Source organism: Microtus oregoni, unplaced genomic scaffold (assembly GCF_018167655.1).
Source record: "Microtus oregoni isolate MIOR12 unplaced genomic scaffold, Mior012 000036F_ref0000092, whole genome shotgun sequence".
NCBI classification, from domain to species: domain Eukaryota; kingdom Metazoa; phylum Chordata; class Mammalia; order Rodentia; family Cricetidae; genus Microtus; species Microtus oregoni.
In genome coordinates, this window is record NW_024543095.1 from 9,575,465 (window position 1) to 9,593,268 (window position 17,804).

General features: G+C 44.2%; 1 protein-coding gene across 4 annotated transcripts in view; it reads left to right on the top strand.

Annotated features, from left to right (window-relative positions):
* The window catches only part of LOC121433086 (interferon-induced, double-stranded RNA-activated protein kinase-like), an 80,932-nt gene that overhangs the window by 27,213 nt on the left and 35,915 nt on the right, over positions 1-17,804 (top strand). The window contains exons 1-4 of one of the 4 annotated variants that reach the window (XM_041631339.1): positions 7,250-7,385; positions 10,654-10,785; positions 12,005-12,125; positions 17,277-17,410. In XM_041631339.1, coding sequence (XP_041487273.1) covers positions 10,670-10,785; positions 12,005-12,125; positions 17,277-17,410 — 371 coding nt within the window. In that variant the 5' untranslated portion in view covers positions 7,250-7,385; positions 10,654-10,669. Of the gene's footprint in view, positions 1-7,249; positions 7,386-8,426; positions 8,443-10,653; positions 10,786-12,004; positions 12,126-17,276; positions 17,411-17,804 lie in introns of those variants that run through there. The other 3 variants (XM_041631336.1, XM_041631338.1, XM_041631337.1) reach the window with 3 other exon arrangements.

Consider the following 17,804-nt stretch of genomic DNA (forward strand, 5'->3'; position numbering starts at 1 on the left):
ACAGACACATAAATAAATAAATAAATAAATAAATAAATGTAATGAGAAAATCAGCAGGTAAAAACCTTTAAAGAGATAGTGTTCATCCTATAGCTGTGCTCAAAAAGCTGGGGATGGTGGCACATACCTATAATGAAGCACTTGGGAAGCTGAGGCAGGAGAATTGTGAATTAAAGGCCAATCTAGACTACATAACAAGATCCTGCCTCAAAAAGCTAACTTATACACCGAGGGTTTCAACTGTCTCCAAATAGTAATTCAACAACTTAATGTATGTGCTTTATATAGTGAGGGCATATATGCTCAAAGATATAGAGTAAAATAAACATGATGAGAGGGAAAAGGATGATTAAAGAGGACCCAAATGGAAATTTTAGAGGCGCAAACAACATCATGTAAAAATGAACAATATACTGTGTGAATAAAAAGTACATTTGATTGTGAAGAAGAAAAACCATGGGAACTGAATTCACAGCACTAGAGGCTACCCTCTATGAAGGAGAGAGTGGGGAAAATCCACAGACAGCATGAGCAGAGACTTAGTGACTTGTGGGACAATAAAGAAAATTCAAATGGAATTGGAATTCAAGAGGAAAGAAAGAAAGAAAGAAAAATGAAAGAGAGGGAGGGATGGAAGGAGAGAGGAAAGGAAAGGGAAAGGAAGGGAGGCAGGAAAGGGCTATGTTAAATAGATAAAGAACATTATGGCTGGACTGGAGAGATGGCTCAGGCTCTTCCAAAGGTCCTGAGTTCAATTCCTAGCAACCACATGGTGGCTCACAACCATCTGTAATGAGATCTAGTGTCCTCTTCTGGCCTGCAGGCATACACACAGACAGAATATTGTATACATAATAAATAAATAAATATTTAAAAAAGAACATTATGACTGAACTTTTTCAATTCAAATTATTAGAAATTTACAAACCCAAAAGGTTTAACCAACTCAACATAAATAAAAAGATGGTGCCAAAACACAAAAGGACAGGAGAGAAATGCAAATTGTTTACTCCAAAACTAAGAAGAGAGACAAGTTTGTCCCATAGGGACAAAAAGCACGTCCTCCATGAGAAATTCATTTGGGGCTCACTGAGGCTCTGCAGTCAATGGGCACATCACCTGCCCAGTGATCAGATCAGCCTTGATAACTCCATCCTGATAAACTCTCACTAGCTGCCACAGCTTCTGAAATGAGCACTGGACAACCCGGTGAGAAGCTGACAGCGAGGTCTCCATGCCACCTGCTCACAAAAGATTCTGCAGAAAGTAATGCCTTTAGTGAACACCCTCAGGGAAATGGCCGACTACTCTGCCCATTCCGGTCTAGGTGGCTTTCTCTAGCATTGCCAAAGGTCTCCTTATCACCATCATTCCCTCATAATGTCAGAACATCTGGCTGAAGTGTTAGCCACTGAAGGAGGTGCCCTTGGGTTTTCCTGGAGGCTAAGGTTAGAGAGTAAGTGAACAAGTTATGTTTTCTTCCTCTCCTGATTTCTCCCGATAGTCTCTGCTCCCTAAATCGTTGGGTGTTTGGTTCTGAGATTGCCCGTAGTATAGGCTGGCCTCAGACTTGCTCTGTAGCTCAAGAAGACCTTGAGCTTGCTTTTCCTGTCTTCGCCTCCCCAGTGTTGAGATTACAGATCTGCACCACCATGTCTGGTCACTGCGGTGTGGGGATAGAACTATGGGTGGCACATCCCCGACCTATGCTCCGTTCTTGAGACTGGATCTCATGTACCCCAGGCCGACCCCAAATTTATTCTGTAGCTGTGGATGACCTTGATCCTCCTTCTGGCACCTCCCAAGGGCTAGGACTGCAGCCGTGCACCTCCATACCCAGCTCTCCACCAGCAATGGTTGACACTACGATCTCATTTCATGAGGACCACTACTGTGCTCAGTCTGCAGGACACCATCTGAGCAAATCACGGCAGTCATGCTCAGATGCTAGAGAACATACCAAACTCCTTCAGGCCAAAGTCAGAATCACCTCCGTTCATATTTCTTGGGCTTCTTTTTTACAAATGAGTGGCATTCGTTTGTCAAGTAAACTATTTTCTTTCCATCATATTTTGTCCATATCCTTTTGAGGTATGATACCTAAATTAGGTATCCCAGAACCGATTAAACACCGCAAGCAGGAGACCTGAGTTTCTCCTTCCTCTTCCAGGAGAGCTTTACCAACATAGGAGTCAGGAAATGTTCAGAAACGTGGGAAAGCGCCTATGGCGAGCCGCCACTGTGGCTGAGCTGGAGAGCAGAGGCTATCCAGACTTTGGCTCCTGCCCTGGGACTCCTACATGTCGCCACGCCTACTTGTCCTCTCGCGGGTGCCACCCAGTACAGGAGGGGCTGAGTCCTCCAGGAAAAGGGAAGGAGAGTCAATGGGTCCGGTCTAGGCTTCCACAGACCCCAGCAGCAACTGTGAGCAGCAGCCTGGACGCGACCTCAGAGCCCCCATATTGCAATTTGAATTCTAAGCCAGGGCGCTGGCCACCCAGGAACGTGGTAGGAACTGAGGGCTTATGTTCTCACTTTTCCTGGACAGCAGTAGTGGGGCAGGGACCTATAAGGAAAGTGACAAACCCGATGACCTGAAACTCTAGAGAGAAATCTAGAAGCCCGAATGACTCGGAGACTTTAGCTGCACAGCTGTGATGGTAGCCAAAACAATCCTATACAATAAAGGATCTTCTGGAGGCATTACCATCCCTGACTTCAAACACTATTACAGAGCTACAGTGATGAAAACAGTGTGGTACTGGTATAAAAATAGAGAAGTCGACCAATGGAATCGCATAGAAGATCCGAATTTTAACCCACAAACCTATGAACACCAAACTGGCTAGGCTCCCACAAAGCCAGAACATGAAGTAGGATCAAAACCCAGTGCCATTGTCCTTGGCTTCTCATCATCCCTCATTGTTCGCCATGTTCAGAGAGTCCGGTTTTATCCCATGCTTTTTCAGTCCCAGTCCAGCTGGCCTTGGTGAGCTCCCATTAGATCAGCCCCACTGTCTCAGTGGGTGGGTGCACCCCTTGTGGTCCTGACTTCCTTGCTCATCTTCTCCCTCCTTCCGCTCCTCATTGGGACCTTGGGAGCTCAGTCCAGTGCTCCAATGTGGGTCTCTGTCTCTATCTCCATCCATCGCCAGATGAAGGTTCTATGGTGATATGCAATATTCATCAATATGGCTATGGATAGGGTCATTTCAGGTTCCCTATCCTCAGCTGCCCAAGGAACTAACTGGGGACATCGCCCTGGGCACCTGGGAGCCCCTCTAGGTTCAAGTCTCATGCTAACCCTAAGATGGCTCCCTTAATTAAGATATATACTTCCCTGCTCCCATATTGCTGTGGGAAATCTTACAGCTAGTGGTTACCCGCCCACTGGGGCGTGGCCTCTTATGCTATGTAAGCAGACACAGAGCATACTTAAGGCCTCTTTACCTGCCTCTCTGTGTCGGTTGCGGATTTCAGTTTCTAATCTTCGTTCAAGCAGAGGAGTCTAATTTGTGAGTCTACCCCTAAATAAATAACCATATATTTCTCAATTCTGAGCTAGTGGGGGATTTCTTTTAAGAGTCCTTCTTCACCTGACTCCCCGAGGGCTGGAATAACAGATGTGCACCAGCAAAACCTAGCTTTGCTTTTCTTAGTGAAATTTTAAAAGGAAAAGAAGTGACAAATTGTCTATTTATAAATTGCCAAGAAAATATATTTTAAGTGTCCTTTCCATACCAAAAAAAAGGAAGAAAAGCATATAAAGTGATAATTGTGGCAATTATCTGAATTCAGCCATTGTGTGGTGTATAAATTCACGCTTCATGTTATATAACATGGATATATGTAATTTCAATGTGCCATTTAGTATTTTTAAATTAAAAGGATAATTTATTTTTGCAGATGTTTTTCCTAATATGCATATAGTTACAATTTTAACAAGGAAATATATTTGGGGAATCCATAATGTATGTTGTCTCTTATATTACTTATTTAGTAATTTCATATGATAACTCATGATTCGTATTAAGCACATTTACTTTTCTTTGTAGGCAGATGGCCATGTGGATGTTTCAGAAGTTTCATCTGCTGGGGATTACATAGGCCTTGTCGATAGTATTGCCCAGATGCAAAACCTGTCTGTAAATTATAAACATTTTATCTCCAATACTGATTCGTCCCAAAGGTGAGATGTGGCTTGGCTTCTCCTACTGTGTCACTGTGTACCAGCAATAACACTGAGAGGCTTTCATATGTAGCTTCCAGAAGTCTTTGCCCCCACCCCCCGCATATACATTTATTACGAAAGGTTTTTAATGAGTTATAAACATCAAATACCCAATTCCTGAGGCAGGAGGGTCCATTGGAATCAAGTTTGGATGATTTGTTTTTCAGTAGCCTCTGCTTTCCTTGGCTTTGCTTTTATCTGTTTCCTTTGGTCCACAAGACAGTGAGAGTGGTACCGGAAGCCGCCTGAGTGACAGGAAGGCCACTTTCGCCAACCTGGGAGTAGAGTAGGTCGCACTGATTGTTCTAGTTTATTATGAGCGGTTGTTAATCTTTTACTGTGAGTTAAACTTCATATATAATGTATGAACAAGCATCAGAGTCGGGAGGCTCTGAGAACACCCCAGTGGGCTGTCTTCCCTTAGTACTGCGTCCTCGTGGCTTATCTTATTTAGCCCCACTCTGCCAGCTGGTTTTCTCTCCTATTTGAACAGCTCTAGAAAATTCGCTGAATCCCCACCTTTTTTCATTCCTTTTAAATCTTTTCACTTGGAACTGAGAAGTTTTTATTTGCTTGCTTGCTTTTAAAATCATCACATGGCGTTTGCTGTCGGTCTTTCAATGAAACAAGAAAGAGTTATATTTTACCTGTGAACTGTAAGCCAGGATATCGAGTGTTTCTGGTTATTCAGATAGATTGGTGACTGTTTCTGTGGAGTTTAAAATATATGAGGTAAGAAACATAAATACAGTCTGATCTCAAGGCCTTTATTTGTCTGTAGAAAACATAAATACAGTCTGATCTCAAGGCCTTTATTTGTCTGTAGCATTTTTTCAAATTGTACGTTGATTGACAATATTTATGATATGTGAATGAATACTCACATTTTTTTTTCTAGATTTATTTGTAAATGTAAAGTTGGGTTGACAACATTTGGTTTAGGAGCTACCGAACAGGAGGCAAAGCATCTGGCAGCTAAAGAGGCATATCAGAAGCTTTCAGAGAAGAGCCTCTTACTTGTTATTGCTCGTAGAAGGTGAACTGGAGCCCTCTGTCTATTGGACAATTTTTATTCACCTATCAGGATGGGCCTGGTCTTCTCTGATGCTTCAGGGGCAGCTAGAATCCTTCCCCATCACAACCCTCATCACAGCCGGCTGCTCTATAACCTAGTCCGTGAGCTCCCCAGGAAGCAGTTACAGCTCTTATTCACTCACCCAAAGAGCTGTCCATCACATGAACCAACAAATGTCACCTGCCTGTCTCACCTAAGTCGCAAAGACACTTGTCTTACTCCCCTCAAACTCCCAAAAAGCCTGATGTGCTTCCAGGAGCTACTTCCCATACAGCATACATTCATCTCATATCTGATATAGAAACGAGGAAACTGCAAACACTGGTCCAGCCCTGTCAGGTTCACAGGGCAAGCTGAAGAAAGAGCGCCATCTGCACAAGATTCCAAGGTCCTGGGCAATAGCCTAGGGAGGCTTTAGTTTCTGGGAGGCAAGGCACTTCTAGTACTAAACATGCAACAGGAAATCTCATTTGTCTAGAAGACAAGGGTATCTGTGAATCAACATCCATTTAACATACATGTAGTGCACATGTGTCAGGTAGTAGGGGCTAGGATCATGCAAGCGAATGAAAACTGCTCTTGGGACCTTACTGGTATAGAAGGATACAGACAAATTGCGGTACTAAGTATTAATTGGAAAATGGAGAAAAATACGGGAATTGGGGGACAGGGAGGGCAGAGTAGAAGTTCTTGTTCAGGGAAAGCTGCTCATACAGTTGGTTCTGTGAGAAGGACTGGATACTGGCACCAGATCTCATTACAGACAGTTGTGAGCCACCATGTGGTTGCTGGGAATTGTACTCAGGAGTGCAGGAAGATCAGCCAGTGATCTTTACCTCTGAGCCATCTCTCCAGACCCATGACAGTCTTTTTAATCACTTGGAAATGTGATTAGAAGTTAGATGGCTATGCCTTGGGTCTGACAAAATGTCCCAGCAGAGTTTCATATTAGAGTACTCATATCACAAACCACAGTACAAGAAAACTGTAGACTCAGGCCATTGTCTTCCTACCTTATAAAGAAAGGTATGGACAGGGTGCAATGCTTGTTGTGTATTTGGGGTCTGTCTTGGGACTCTAATTCTAGCTCCTGAGTTCCCTTCATCTGTCCAACGGGAAGGGGTCTGTGTTTAGCTCAATATCCTGGCCTGAGGACGTGCCTACCACTGGGCAGTGTCACAAAGTAATTGATGAAGAATCCAAGTTCTGTGCAGCCATCAGGACTCTGGGAATGTGTCACAGTCTCACAGGAGGGTAGAATTTCTAATCAACCCTGGATTTCTGATGTTGCCTTGTGATAAAATATTCCTCGAGGCCCTTCTGGGAGCAGGTGGTTCTAAACTGCTGGCCGGGTGGATGATGCCATGCACCCGGGACTGGCAGGCAAGGAATGGACAGATGAGAAAAGGCTGAAGAAACAATCCTTCAACCCCCCTGGCCAGTTTGGTCGATGGCCATGTCCTCCTTGACTTGGCTGCAGTATGAAAAGGGAAGCGGGAGACTAATATTTACAAACCTAAGACTTGAACTGTCTCTACTCGGTCACCCACACAGCCTGGCAGTGTGAGCTACTCAGTATCTCCCACTGGGTCTTGGAATTCAGAAGCATCCATGTACCCAGCTGCATCCACTCTGTTTATTTTGAAAATGAGATGTGATCAATGATCCCGGAACCAATTAAAACACCGCAAGCCGGAGACTTGAGTTTCTCCTTCCTCTTCCAGCATAACTTTACCAACGTAGGAGTCAGGAAACGTTCAGAAACCTGGGACAGCGCCTATGGCGAGCCGCCACCATGGCTGAGCTGGACAGCAGACTATCCAGACTTCAGCTCCCGCTCGCGGGGACCTCCAGAGGATCCACGCCTACCTGTCCTCTCGCGGGTGCAACCCGGTGCGGGAGGGGCTGTATGCGGGAAGGCGGAGTCCGCCTGGAAATGAAACTGAATGGGCCTGGCCTGGTCTTCCTCTTACCCCAGCAGCGACAGTGAGCAGCAGCTTGGTCGCGACCTCATAGCCCCCATATTGCCATTCGAATTCTAAGCCAGGGCGCCGGCCACCGTCCAGATCCAGGAACGCGGTAGGACCTGAGGGCTTATTTTCTCACTTTTCCTGGACGGCAGTAGTGGGGCTGGGACCTATAAGGAAAGTGACAGACCCGATGACCTGAAACTCTGGAGGGAAATCTAGAAGCCCGCCCGAATGACTCAGGGAAAGACTTTGGCTGCACAGCTGTGATGGTATTCCAGTTGGCAGGCCTCTGTGTCAGCCGGGTCTCGCTCCATCCTCCACCTTGTTCTTCTCCATGTAGCTGAGTTTTCTTCAACTCTGAACCGGATGCTTGCTCTCCTGCTCCGACCTCCGCTACATCAACCCCTACAGTCAGGCAAAGCCCCCCATTGCCCACCACTTTCAAACGTCCTTGGTGCTCCTGGGCCGTGGCCAAGTACCTTTCAGCTCCTGGTCTTTGTGGTGCCTCTTCCTACTTCCTGGAAAGCCCTTCCCCCACCCCACCCCCAAGGAATAGAATGGGGAGATCCCTCTCAGTATCCAGTCCTTCTCACAGAACCAACTGTATGAGCAGCCGTCCCTGAACAAGAACTTCTACCCTGCCCTCCCTGTCCCCCAATTCCCGTATTTTTCTCCATTTTCCAATTAATACTTAGTACCGCAATTTGTCTGTATACCAGTAAGGTCCCAAGAGCAGTTTTTATTCGCTTGTATAATCCTAGCATCTACTACCTGACAAGTACTCACTACATGTATGTTAAATGGATGTTGATTCACAGATACCCTTGTCTTCTAGACAAATGAGATTTCCTGTTGCATGTTTAGTACTAGAAGTGCCTTGCCTCCCAGAAACTAAAGCCTCCCTAGGCTATTGCCCAGGACCTTGGAATCTTGTGCAGATGGCGCTCTTTCTTCAGCTTGCCCTTTGAACCTGACAGGGCCGGAACACTGTTTGCAGTTTCCTCGTTTCTATATCAGATATGAGATGAATGTATGCTGTATGGGAAGTAGCTCCTGGAAGCACATCAGGCTTTTTGTGAGTTGAGGGAAATAAGACAAGTGTCTTTGCCACATAGGTGAGACAGGCAGGTGGCGTTTGTTGGTGCATGTGATGGACAGCTCTTTGGGTAAGTGAATAAGAGCTGTAACTGCTTCCTGGCGAGCTCACGGATTAGATTATAGAGCAGCCGGCTGTGATGAGGGTTGTGATGGGGAAGGATTCTAGCTGCCCCTGCAGCATCAGAGAAGACCAGGCCCATCCTGATAGGTGAATAAAAATTGTCCAATAGACAGCAGGCTCCAATTCATGGGAGCATGGAATGGGAGGTACCTCCGTGCTCTTTCGTGGACGGACTCATTCATTCATTTGTATCAAGCCTTTATTATAAATCCGGTGCCTCCTTTCTCTTTTCCGTTAAAACTGTTACATTTATGTTTAAAAAGAATTTATTTACTTTTTATTTTGTAATTATCCGTGTATCTGAGTATGGGTATGGACATGGGAAGGCAGTTTTTCTTGGAGTCCAGAAAGTATCAGATCCCCTGAAGCCACAATTGCAAGGAAGTTGTAAGCTGGCTGCCACAGGTGCTGAGAACCAAATTTGGATTCTCCGGGAGAGCAGCAGTGCTCTTAAGTGCCAGGTCATATATCTAACTGTACATTTATTTTATTTTATTTTGTGTACGTGTGTGTGTTTGTACATGTGCTTCAGTGAGCCTGTCTAGTCAGAGAATAACTTGTAGAAGTCGGGACTCCTTCCACCATGTAGGTCCCAGGGATTGAACTCAGATGGTCAGTCTTGGCAGCAAACGCCTTTACCTGCTGAGCCATCTTGCCCACCCCGGTGAGAACCATAACTGTGTATGTAGAATGTAAAGCCACATCCTGGAGGTGATCACAGAAGGCGTTAAGTAGGAAATAGGATACTTGAGGACGAGGCCCCTGGACAGTATTTAGATGAAAGGGAAGATGAGAAGGGCCGAGAAAGAAGGCAGAGAAAGTACGGCTTCTGAGAGAGGGTGAAACCCCAGAGATCAGGTGTCTCACAACCTAAGCTAAGAAGGGGGAAGGAGGGAGATGGAGACGAATGAATAACTGACATTGATTATTGAATTTGGCAAAGAGTGAGCCACTGGGAACGTCACAAGAGCAGTCTTGGTGGCTGGTAGGGGCTCCAGGATCTGAAAGATGCTTTAAGCCAGTGTTTCTCAACCTTCCTAATGCTGCAACCCTTTAGTACAGTTCCTTGTGTTGTGTAGACCCCAACCACAAAATTATTTCATACTTACTTCGTAACTGTAATTTTGCTGCTGTTATAAATCACAATGTAAATATCTGATATGCAGGATATCTGATATGCAGCCCCCTGTGAAAGGGTCGTTCAACCCCCAAAAGAGTCCCAACCCACAGGTTGAGAACTGTTGTTCACAGTGTGAAGATTCTCGTTGAAGATTTAAAACTTTATGTGGAGTTAGGGATCAAACTTGAGGCTTTGTGCATGCTAGACAAGCCCTCTCCCAAATGAGCAGTGTCTCCAGCCGACGAAACCTTAAAATTTTGAGCCCGCTTTTAAATAGATAATAGAAACATAAAAATTTCCAGATTTACTGGGCATTAAGTGATATTTTGATAACATGTGTACAGTGTATAATGTCTAAATCAGGTTAAATGTATCTATACCAAGATATAGTTTTTCCTTTCTTTCTTCTGGGTAATGGCACTGAGTATCATTTTGCTGTTTTGTTGGCCATTGCTGTGTCTCCTTAGCACTCAAGTCCTTTGCCTTTTTTCCAATTTTGTGTGTGTGCAAATGAACGTATGTAACATAATTAATCATGTGTTTATGTGTGTGTTGTATGTGTGTGAACCTAGTCATATTTGTGTACAAAGCTGTGTGTGTACATGTATATGTGTGTTGCTGTATTGTGTGTACACAGTTTTGTATGTACACATGTGTGTATGTATAATCCATATCAATATATATTATATTCAATATGTGTATACATAGCCTTGTTTTTACCATAAGAGCTGTAATTCCACTTCTACATTCATTACGCCTTCTCAGGCGGGTAAACAGACTGAAACATCTCACTCCTTGAAAGCCAGGAGTAGAACAAAGGGCGGGACCCTCTTTCCTTGGCCAGTAGTTGTGAAAGTAGGTGTTTTAGGAGGAGAGAAAGAAAGATTCTGACACGAAGCGTTCTCTGAATTTATGTAGGGCTACGATGAGTCCCGTAGAGAAGATCCACTGTCTCCTGTGGTTTCCTATGAGGGGCTGGGAATTCAGATTATCTGTAATCTGTTAATACCGTGCATGCAAACACCTCTTCCGTTGCAGGTTACTGGGAGGAAACATGGCCAGTGATACACCGGGTTTCTACATGGACAAACTTAATAAATACTGCCAGGAGAACAGATTAACAATTACGTATAAAGAAGTTTGTACTACAGGACCTGCACACGACAGAAGGTAATTTGTCATCAGGAAAGGTATGACTAGGGCCAGGGAGGTGACTCAGTGGATAAGAGGTCTTGCTATGCAAGTATGAAGACTGGAGTTCGAATCCCCAGCATCCACATCAAAAACTGTGTGTGGCTGACCACGCCCTAAAGCCGGTATTCTGAAAGCTAATTGGCATAAACATAGAACAAAGACAGGAGCATTGCAGGGTTCTCTGGCTACTAGCCTAGCTCCAAGTTCAATGAGAGATCCCGTCTTAAGGGAGTAAGGCAGAGTGATAGAGCAGGATGCTTGGAGTCCTTCTCTGACCTCTGCGTGCACGTAGATAATTCTCTCCCCCAACTCCACACACACTCACACGCGCACACACACACACACACTCACACGCGCGCACACACACACACACACACACACACACACACAATACCCTCTCTCTCTCAGGAAGTAAAATGGTAGAATGAAGGAAAGTGAGACCCAGGTGACGGAGGTGTAGCTCACTGTTAGAGCATGTGCCTAGGGTGTAAGGCCCGAGTTCGATTCCAGGCATTTAAATGGGAAAAAAATTGAAAAACCAAGCAAACACTAGAATGTCTGTCCCTATAAACGTGGAGTAGAGGGGGACAACTGTGGTGCCATTCGTTGGTCGGTACTTCAGCTCCACAGGGAAGCTGCCAGAGTGCTGTGATAGTCCAGCAGAGCCTGGGAACCTCAGAGGACTCGAGAAAAAAATAGAGGCTGGAGCCATGACTTAGTGAGTAAAGACATTGGCCACCAAGCCTGACGACCTGAGATTTTCTCTGGGACCCACATAGTGGGAGGAGAGAAGGGAGTCCCCAAAGCTGTCCGCTGATTTCCAACAAGCATGTCCTGTCTCGAGCACACAGACAATACATACGCTCACACACCTCACCCCGACGCTAGATAAATAAATAGGGAAACAAACATTAAGCTTGGTAGCTCATCCTTATAATCCCAGCACTGGGTAGCTGAAGCAGGAGGATTGTAGTGAGCTTGAGGCCAGCCTGGGTTATACAGCGAGGCACTGTGAAGAAATGACAAGAAGAAGAAAGAAAGAAAAGAGGAAAAGATTACAGACTTCTCCCTGCTTCAAGAAGACATTGTTGTTGGAATCCTGAAGCGTGCTCGTGGGGCAGTGGAGACCAGAGTGCTTGTCCTTAGGAGAATGACAAGCTGTGTAATACATTGTGAATGCTGTCTTTTTAATCAGGTTTACATTTCAAGTTATAATAGACGAGAAAGAATTTCCAAAAGCTGAAGGTAAATCAAAGCAGGAAGCAAAAAATGCTGCTGCCCAACTTGCTGTTGACATACTTAACAACGAACACCAGGTGAGTAATTGGCTTTTCATCTGGTCAAAGGGAAGCTGTAAATATGTTGTATGTATGTATGTATGTATGCATGCATGCATGGATTCATGTATGTGTGTATAATTTCTATCAGTGAGAACATTCATGTGTCAGTGTAAAAACACTCATTCAAAGTTTTATTCCTTTTTTCCACCTATCCCCATTTCTCCCGAGTGAGAAATACACCAGGGAAATTGTTGGCAAAGCTGTCACTTCTAAGTGAGTGCTAGAAACATTTTCATGCTCTGAACTTAAATACACGTGGAAAGATGAGACTGTCCAGTGGAACACGGGCTGATAAGGGCTAGGAGGTGTCCTTTTCACCCCAGCAAACAAACAAAACAGAGGAAAGACATACAAGTCCTGGTAGGGAGAGCTATGCACCTGAAGGGAAATTACAGAGGACCAACACGCACACAAGACTGGTGTCCCTGAAGATGCAAACAGGGTGAATAGTACATAAAACAAACAAACAAACAAAGAAGCAATAAGCTGGCCTATCTGGTCCCTAGGTAGGTGGGGAACGTATATGGTTTTTTGTTTAGCGTGCAAGAGGTCCTGGATACAATTCTCTAATATCAAACATACAAAGCTATCTGGAGATTTTTCAGCTGAAAATGTTTATGAAATAAGGACACAGCATTAGATGAAATTAGCCCCAAAGGTAGCAGAAATACAGAAGTACCATGAAAGCACTGACCTGAGGGAAAGAGGAGGAACTTTACCAACATTGAGGCAGATGGTAAAAAGCTCATGTTATCTGCTACAATAGCAAAACCAGGAAGCTGGAGCAGTGGCTGCAAATGAGACATGAAGGGATTGATGTGTGAGATGGGAATATCATGCTCAGTACTGAGAAGTATTACCTTCCAACAGACTCCTGGATAATCTTACTGAAGATGTCATCCTTAGAACCAAGTCAAAAGCAACTAATAAAAACCACAAATTCTCTTATTAATAAGCTAAAAGTGAGTCAAAAAGAAAAAAATAGGGTAACCCCCTTCTCTCAAAGTGGAAGAAAGACAATAATATCAATGGTTTAAATTTGTATAGAAGAAGACAAATAGTAATAAGGATGAATGAAACCCAACACTAGTCCTTTGGTAAGATTCATAGAGGAGAAAATTTGGACCAAACCTGATCTGGCAGGAAATAACGAAGGTTCAGGCCATAAGAACGCTGCTTCTATGTACATCTTTTCTGCTAAGCTGTGAGCCAGCGCAGAGCTTTCCTTCCATCCTTTACTCTCTGTTTTGAGTTTTAGAAAGGCTGCAGCATCCTAGAAAGTGTGACAATACTATTTTCAGGAATAGAAGGGGTGTGTGGGTAGGGAGGACTCAGATGTCCAGAGTGTGTACTGCTCTTACAGAGGACACAAACTGGGTTCCCAGATGGTGCGTGGCTCATGACCACCTGTGACTCAAGCTCCAAGGGATCACAAGCATCTTCTGGTCTCCTTAGGCACCGTCATGCACACACACACACACACACACACACACACACACACACACACAAATTTTAAAATAAAGGTAATAAAATAAATCCTAGAATGTAAGACAAGAAAATAGGTCTGGTTTGTTTGGTTTTGGTAAGACATGATGTGCAGTTCAGGTTGGCCTCAGCCTTTCTATGTAACTCAGGATTGCCTCAGACTCTCTATGTAGGCCAGGCTTGCCTCAGGCTCTCTATTGTACCTCAGACTGGCCTCAGACTCTCTGTGTATGTAGCTCAGGCTTTCCTCAGACTCTATTTTAGCTCAGGATGACTTCAGATTCTTTGTGTAGCTCGGGTTTTCTATGTAGCTCAGGTTAGCCCCAGGCTTTCTTTGTAGCTTGGGCTGGCCTCGGGTTCTCTGTGTGGCTCAGGTGGGCCTTGATATTCTTTTTTGTATAATTTCTTTATTCTTTGGGAATTTCACATCACACTCCCCAATTCCGTTCATTTTCCAGTCCCCCCGTATATGTCCTTCACCCTTGCAGCATCAACCCCAAAAGAAAATTGAAAAAATTAAAACCAAACCAAATCAAAACGAAGAAACAAAAACAAAACCAAAAACAGAACAAAACTTCTTTGCTTGTCCATCTTTTCCATCTTTCCAACACTTCTTCCTTGGTCTTAGTGCCATTGGGAGCTGCCAAACCAACTCCAGTGTCATCTGTGTGACATGACATATGTCATTATGCCGGACAGGAGCCATGTCAATGGCAGATGGCCTGGTATTGGCCGCCGTTGAGGCATAGACGGGTTTCTCGATTAGCTGGCTATGCAGGATGTGGGCTTTACACAATCTCTTTTAATAATGATATTCTATATATCTACAGGACAAGGATTGTCTCTTCAGGAACAGTTCTGGGATAGGGAAGCACAGTATGGGCATGTATAAGACTACAGCAGAGGGCTGGAGAGATGGCTCAGTGGTTGAGAGCATTGCCTGCTCTTCCAAGGGTCCTGAGTTCAATTCCCAGCAACCACATGGGGGCTCACAACCATCTGTAGGGAGGTCTGGTGCCCTCTTCTGGCCTTCAGGCATACACACAGAATATTGTATACATAATAAATAAATAATAAAGAAAGACTACAGCAGAACCTTTGTCATACACAGGGTGTATGATGAGCAAGGAAATAGATGGATTAATGTTGATGGACAAAGACTGTTAGATTATACTCTGAACTTTATGGATAGGCTTGCTAGATCCCAACCCCCATAGTGTCTGCTGCATAAGAAGGTACAAAAAAAGTATATTTCAGCAGGTGCAGAGAACTGATTAGGCATATTTGGTCACTAGATGAGATAAAGAAAAGGTTAGAAAGAGGAAGGACCAGGGGGCTGGAGAGATGGCTCAGTGGTTAAGAGCATTGCCTGCTCTTCCAAAGGTCCTGAGTTCAGTTCCCGGCAACCATATGGTGGCTCACAAACGCCTGTAATGAGGTCTGGTGCCCACTTCTGGCCTGCAGACATACACACAGACAGAATTTTGTATACATAACAAATGAATAAATATTTTTTAAAAAAAAAGAAAGAGGAAGGGCCATGATAGCGATAATGAGACAGAAACTTTCTATTCTTAGATAAGATGAAACCACTTGTGTGAGGTTTACGTTCCCAAGGACAAGAGTTCCTCTTCTAAGGATGTCTTATGTCTAACACCTGTTCCTGATAATATGCTTTCCTTAAAAATTTGCTGATGTGACTAAAAGAAGCTTTCATACTGTGCCAACTCATGATACATGACCTTCTGATTTGTTCTTTATTTAAATACTATATAATGAAAACAAAAATTCAGTAAAATCGCAGCAGATTCCAACCACTCTCTTGTGTGTTGTGTCTGTCTGTCATTCGCCGACCTCATGCCTTCCTGATTACCAAGATCCTGCTTCTCCCACGGCCTGAGTGGCTCCCCTGAGCCAGACTGTGGCAGGGAGCCATGGTGCGTCACACAGCACACCCTTTTATCTAATCAGCTTTACCTGCAAATGTTCATTGCAATGAGTCACTGGTCTGGTTCAAAGCCTGTGGTTTGGGGCACACCATCTTCACTGGGTCCTCACCAGAACTCCTCTTGGATATCCCGCGGCCACCAAGAGTCACGGAGAACGTGCAGTCACCTCACAAGCTCCAGCCGGAATTAGGTGGGGTAGATGTTAGTTAGGCCTTGGTGTTCTTGCCCCTGACTGCTGTGAGAAATCTTTTTTTATATATACTTTTTTTTCTTTTTATTATTATTATTTTTTTAATTGGAAAAAATTTCCGCCTCCTCCCAGCCTCCCATTTCTCTCCCCCTCCTCCCACTCCTGTTCTCCTCCCCCTACTCCTCTCCCCGTCCCTCTCCAGTCTGAAGAGCAGTCAGGGTTCCCTGCCCTGTGGAAAGTCCAAGGTCCTCCCCCCGCCATCCAGGTCTAGGAAGGTGAACATCCAAACTGGCTAGGCTCCCACAAAGCCAGAACATGAAGTAGGATCAAAACCCAGTGCCATTGTCCTTGGCTTCTCATCAGCCCTCATTGTCTACCATATTCAGAGAGTCCGGTTTTATCCCATGCTTTTTCAGTCCCAGTTCAGCTGGCCTTGGTGAGCTCCCAATAGATCAGCTCCACTGTCTCAGTGGGTGGGAGTGCACCCCTCGTGGTCCCGACTTCTTTTTTTATGTTCTCCCTCCTTCTGTTCCTCATTGGGACATTGGGAGCTCAGTCCGGTGCTCCAATGTGGGTCTCTGTCTCTATCTCCATCCATCGCCAGATGAAGGTTCTATGGTGATATGCAATATTCATCAATATGGCTATAGGATAGGGTCATTTCAGGTTCCCTATCCTCAGCTGCCCAAGGAACTAACTGGGGACATCGCCCTGGGCACCTGGGAGCCCCTCTAGGTTCAAGTCTCATGCTAACCCTAAGATGGCTCCCTTAATTAAGATATATACTTCCCTGCTCCCATATTGCTGTGGGAAATCTTACAGCTAGTGGTTACCCGCCCACTGGGGCGTGGCCTCTTATGCTATGTAAGCAGACACAGAGCATACTTAAGGCCTCTTTACCTGCCTCTCTGTGTCGGTTGCGGATTTCAGTTTCTAATCTTCGTTCAAGCAGAGGAGTCTAATTTGTGAGTCTACCCCTAAATAAATAACCATATATTTCTCAATTCTGAGCTAGTGGGGGATTTCTTTTAAGAGTCCTTCTTCACCTGACTCCCCGAGGGCTGGAATAACAGGTGTGCACCAGCAAAACCTAGCTTTGCTTTTCTTAGTGAAATTATAAAAGGAAAAGAAGTGACAAATTGTCTATTTATAAATTGCCAAGAAAATATATTTTAAGTGTCCTTTCCATACCAAAAAAGGAAGAAAAGCATATAAAGTGATAACTGTGGCAATTATCTGAATTCAGCCATTGTGTGGTGTATAAATTCATGCTTCATGTTATGTAACATGGGTATATGTAATTTTAATGTGCGATTTAGTATTTTTAAATTAAAAGGATAATTTATTTTTGCAGATGTTTTTCCTAATATGCATATAGTTACAATTTTAACAAGGAAATATATTTGGGGAATCCATAATGTATGTTGTCTCTTATATTACTTATTTAGTAATTTCATATGATAACTCATGATTCGTATTAAGCACATTTACTTTTCTTTGTAGGCAGATGGTCATGCGGATGTTTCAGAAGTTTCATCTGCTGGGGATTACATAGGCCTTGTCGATAGTATTGCCCAGATGCAAAACCTGTCTGTAAATTATAAACATTTTATCTCCAAAACTGATTCGTCCCAAAGGTGAGATGTGGCTTGGCTTCTCCTACTGTGTCACTGTGTACCAGCAATAACACTGAGAGGCTTTCATATGTAGCTTCCAGAAGTCTTTGCCCCCACCCCCCGCATATACATTTATTACGAAAGGTTTTTAATGAGTTATAAACATCAAATACCCAATTCCTGAGGCAGGAGGGTCCATTGGAATCAAGTTTGGATGATTTGTTTTTCAGTAGCCTCTGCTTTCCTTGGCTTTGCTTTTATCTGTTTCCTTTGGTCCACAAGACAGTGAGAGTGATACCGGAAGCCGCCTGAGTGACAGGAAGGCCACTTTCGCCAACCTGGGAGTAGAGTAGGTCGCACTGATTGTTCTAGTTTATTATGAGCGGTTGCTAATCTTTTACTGTGAGTTAAACTT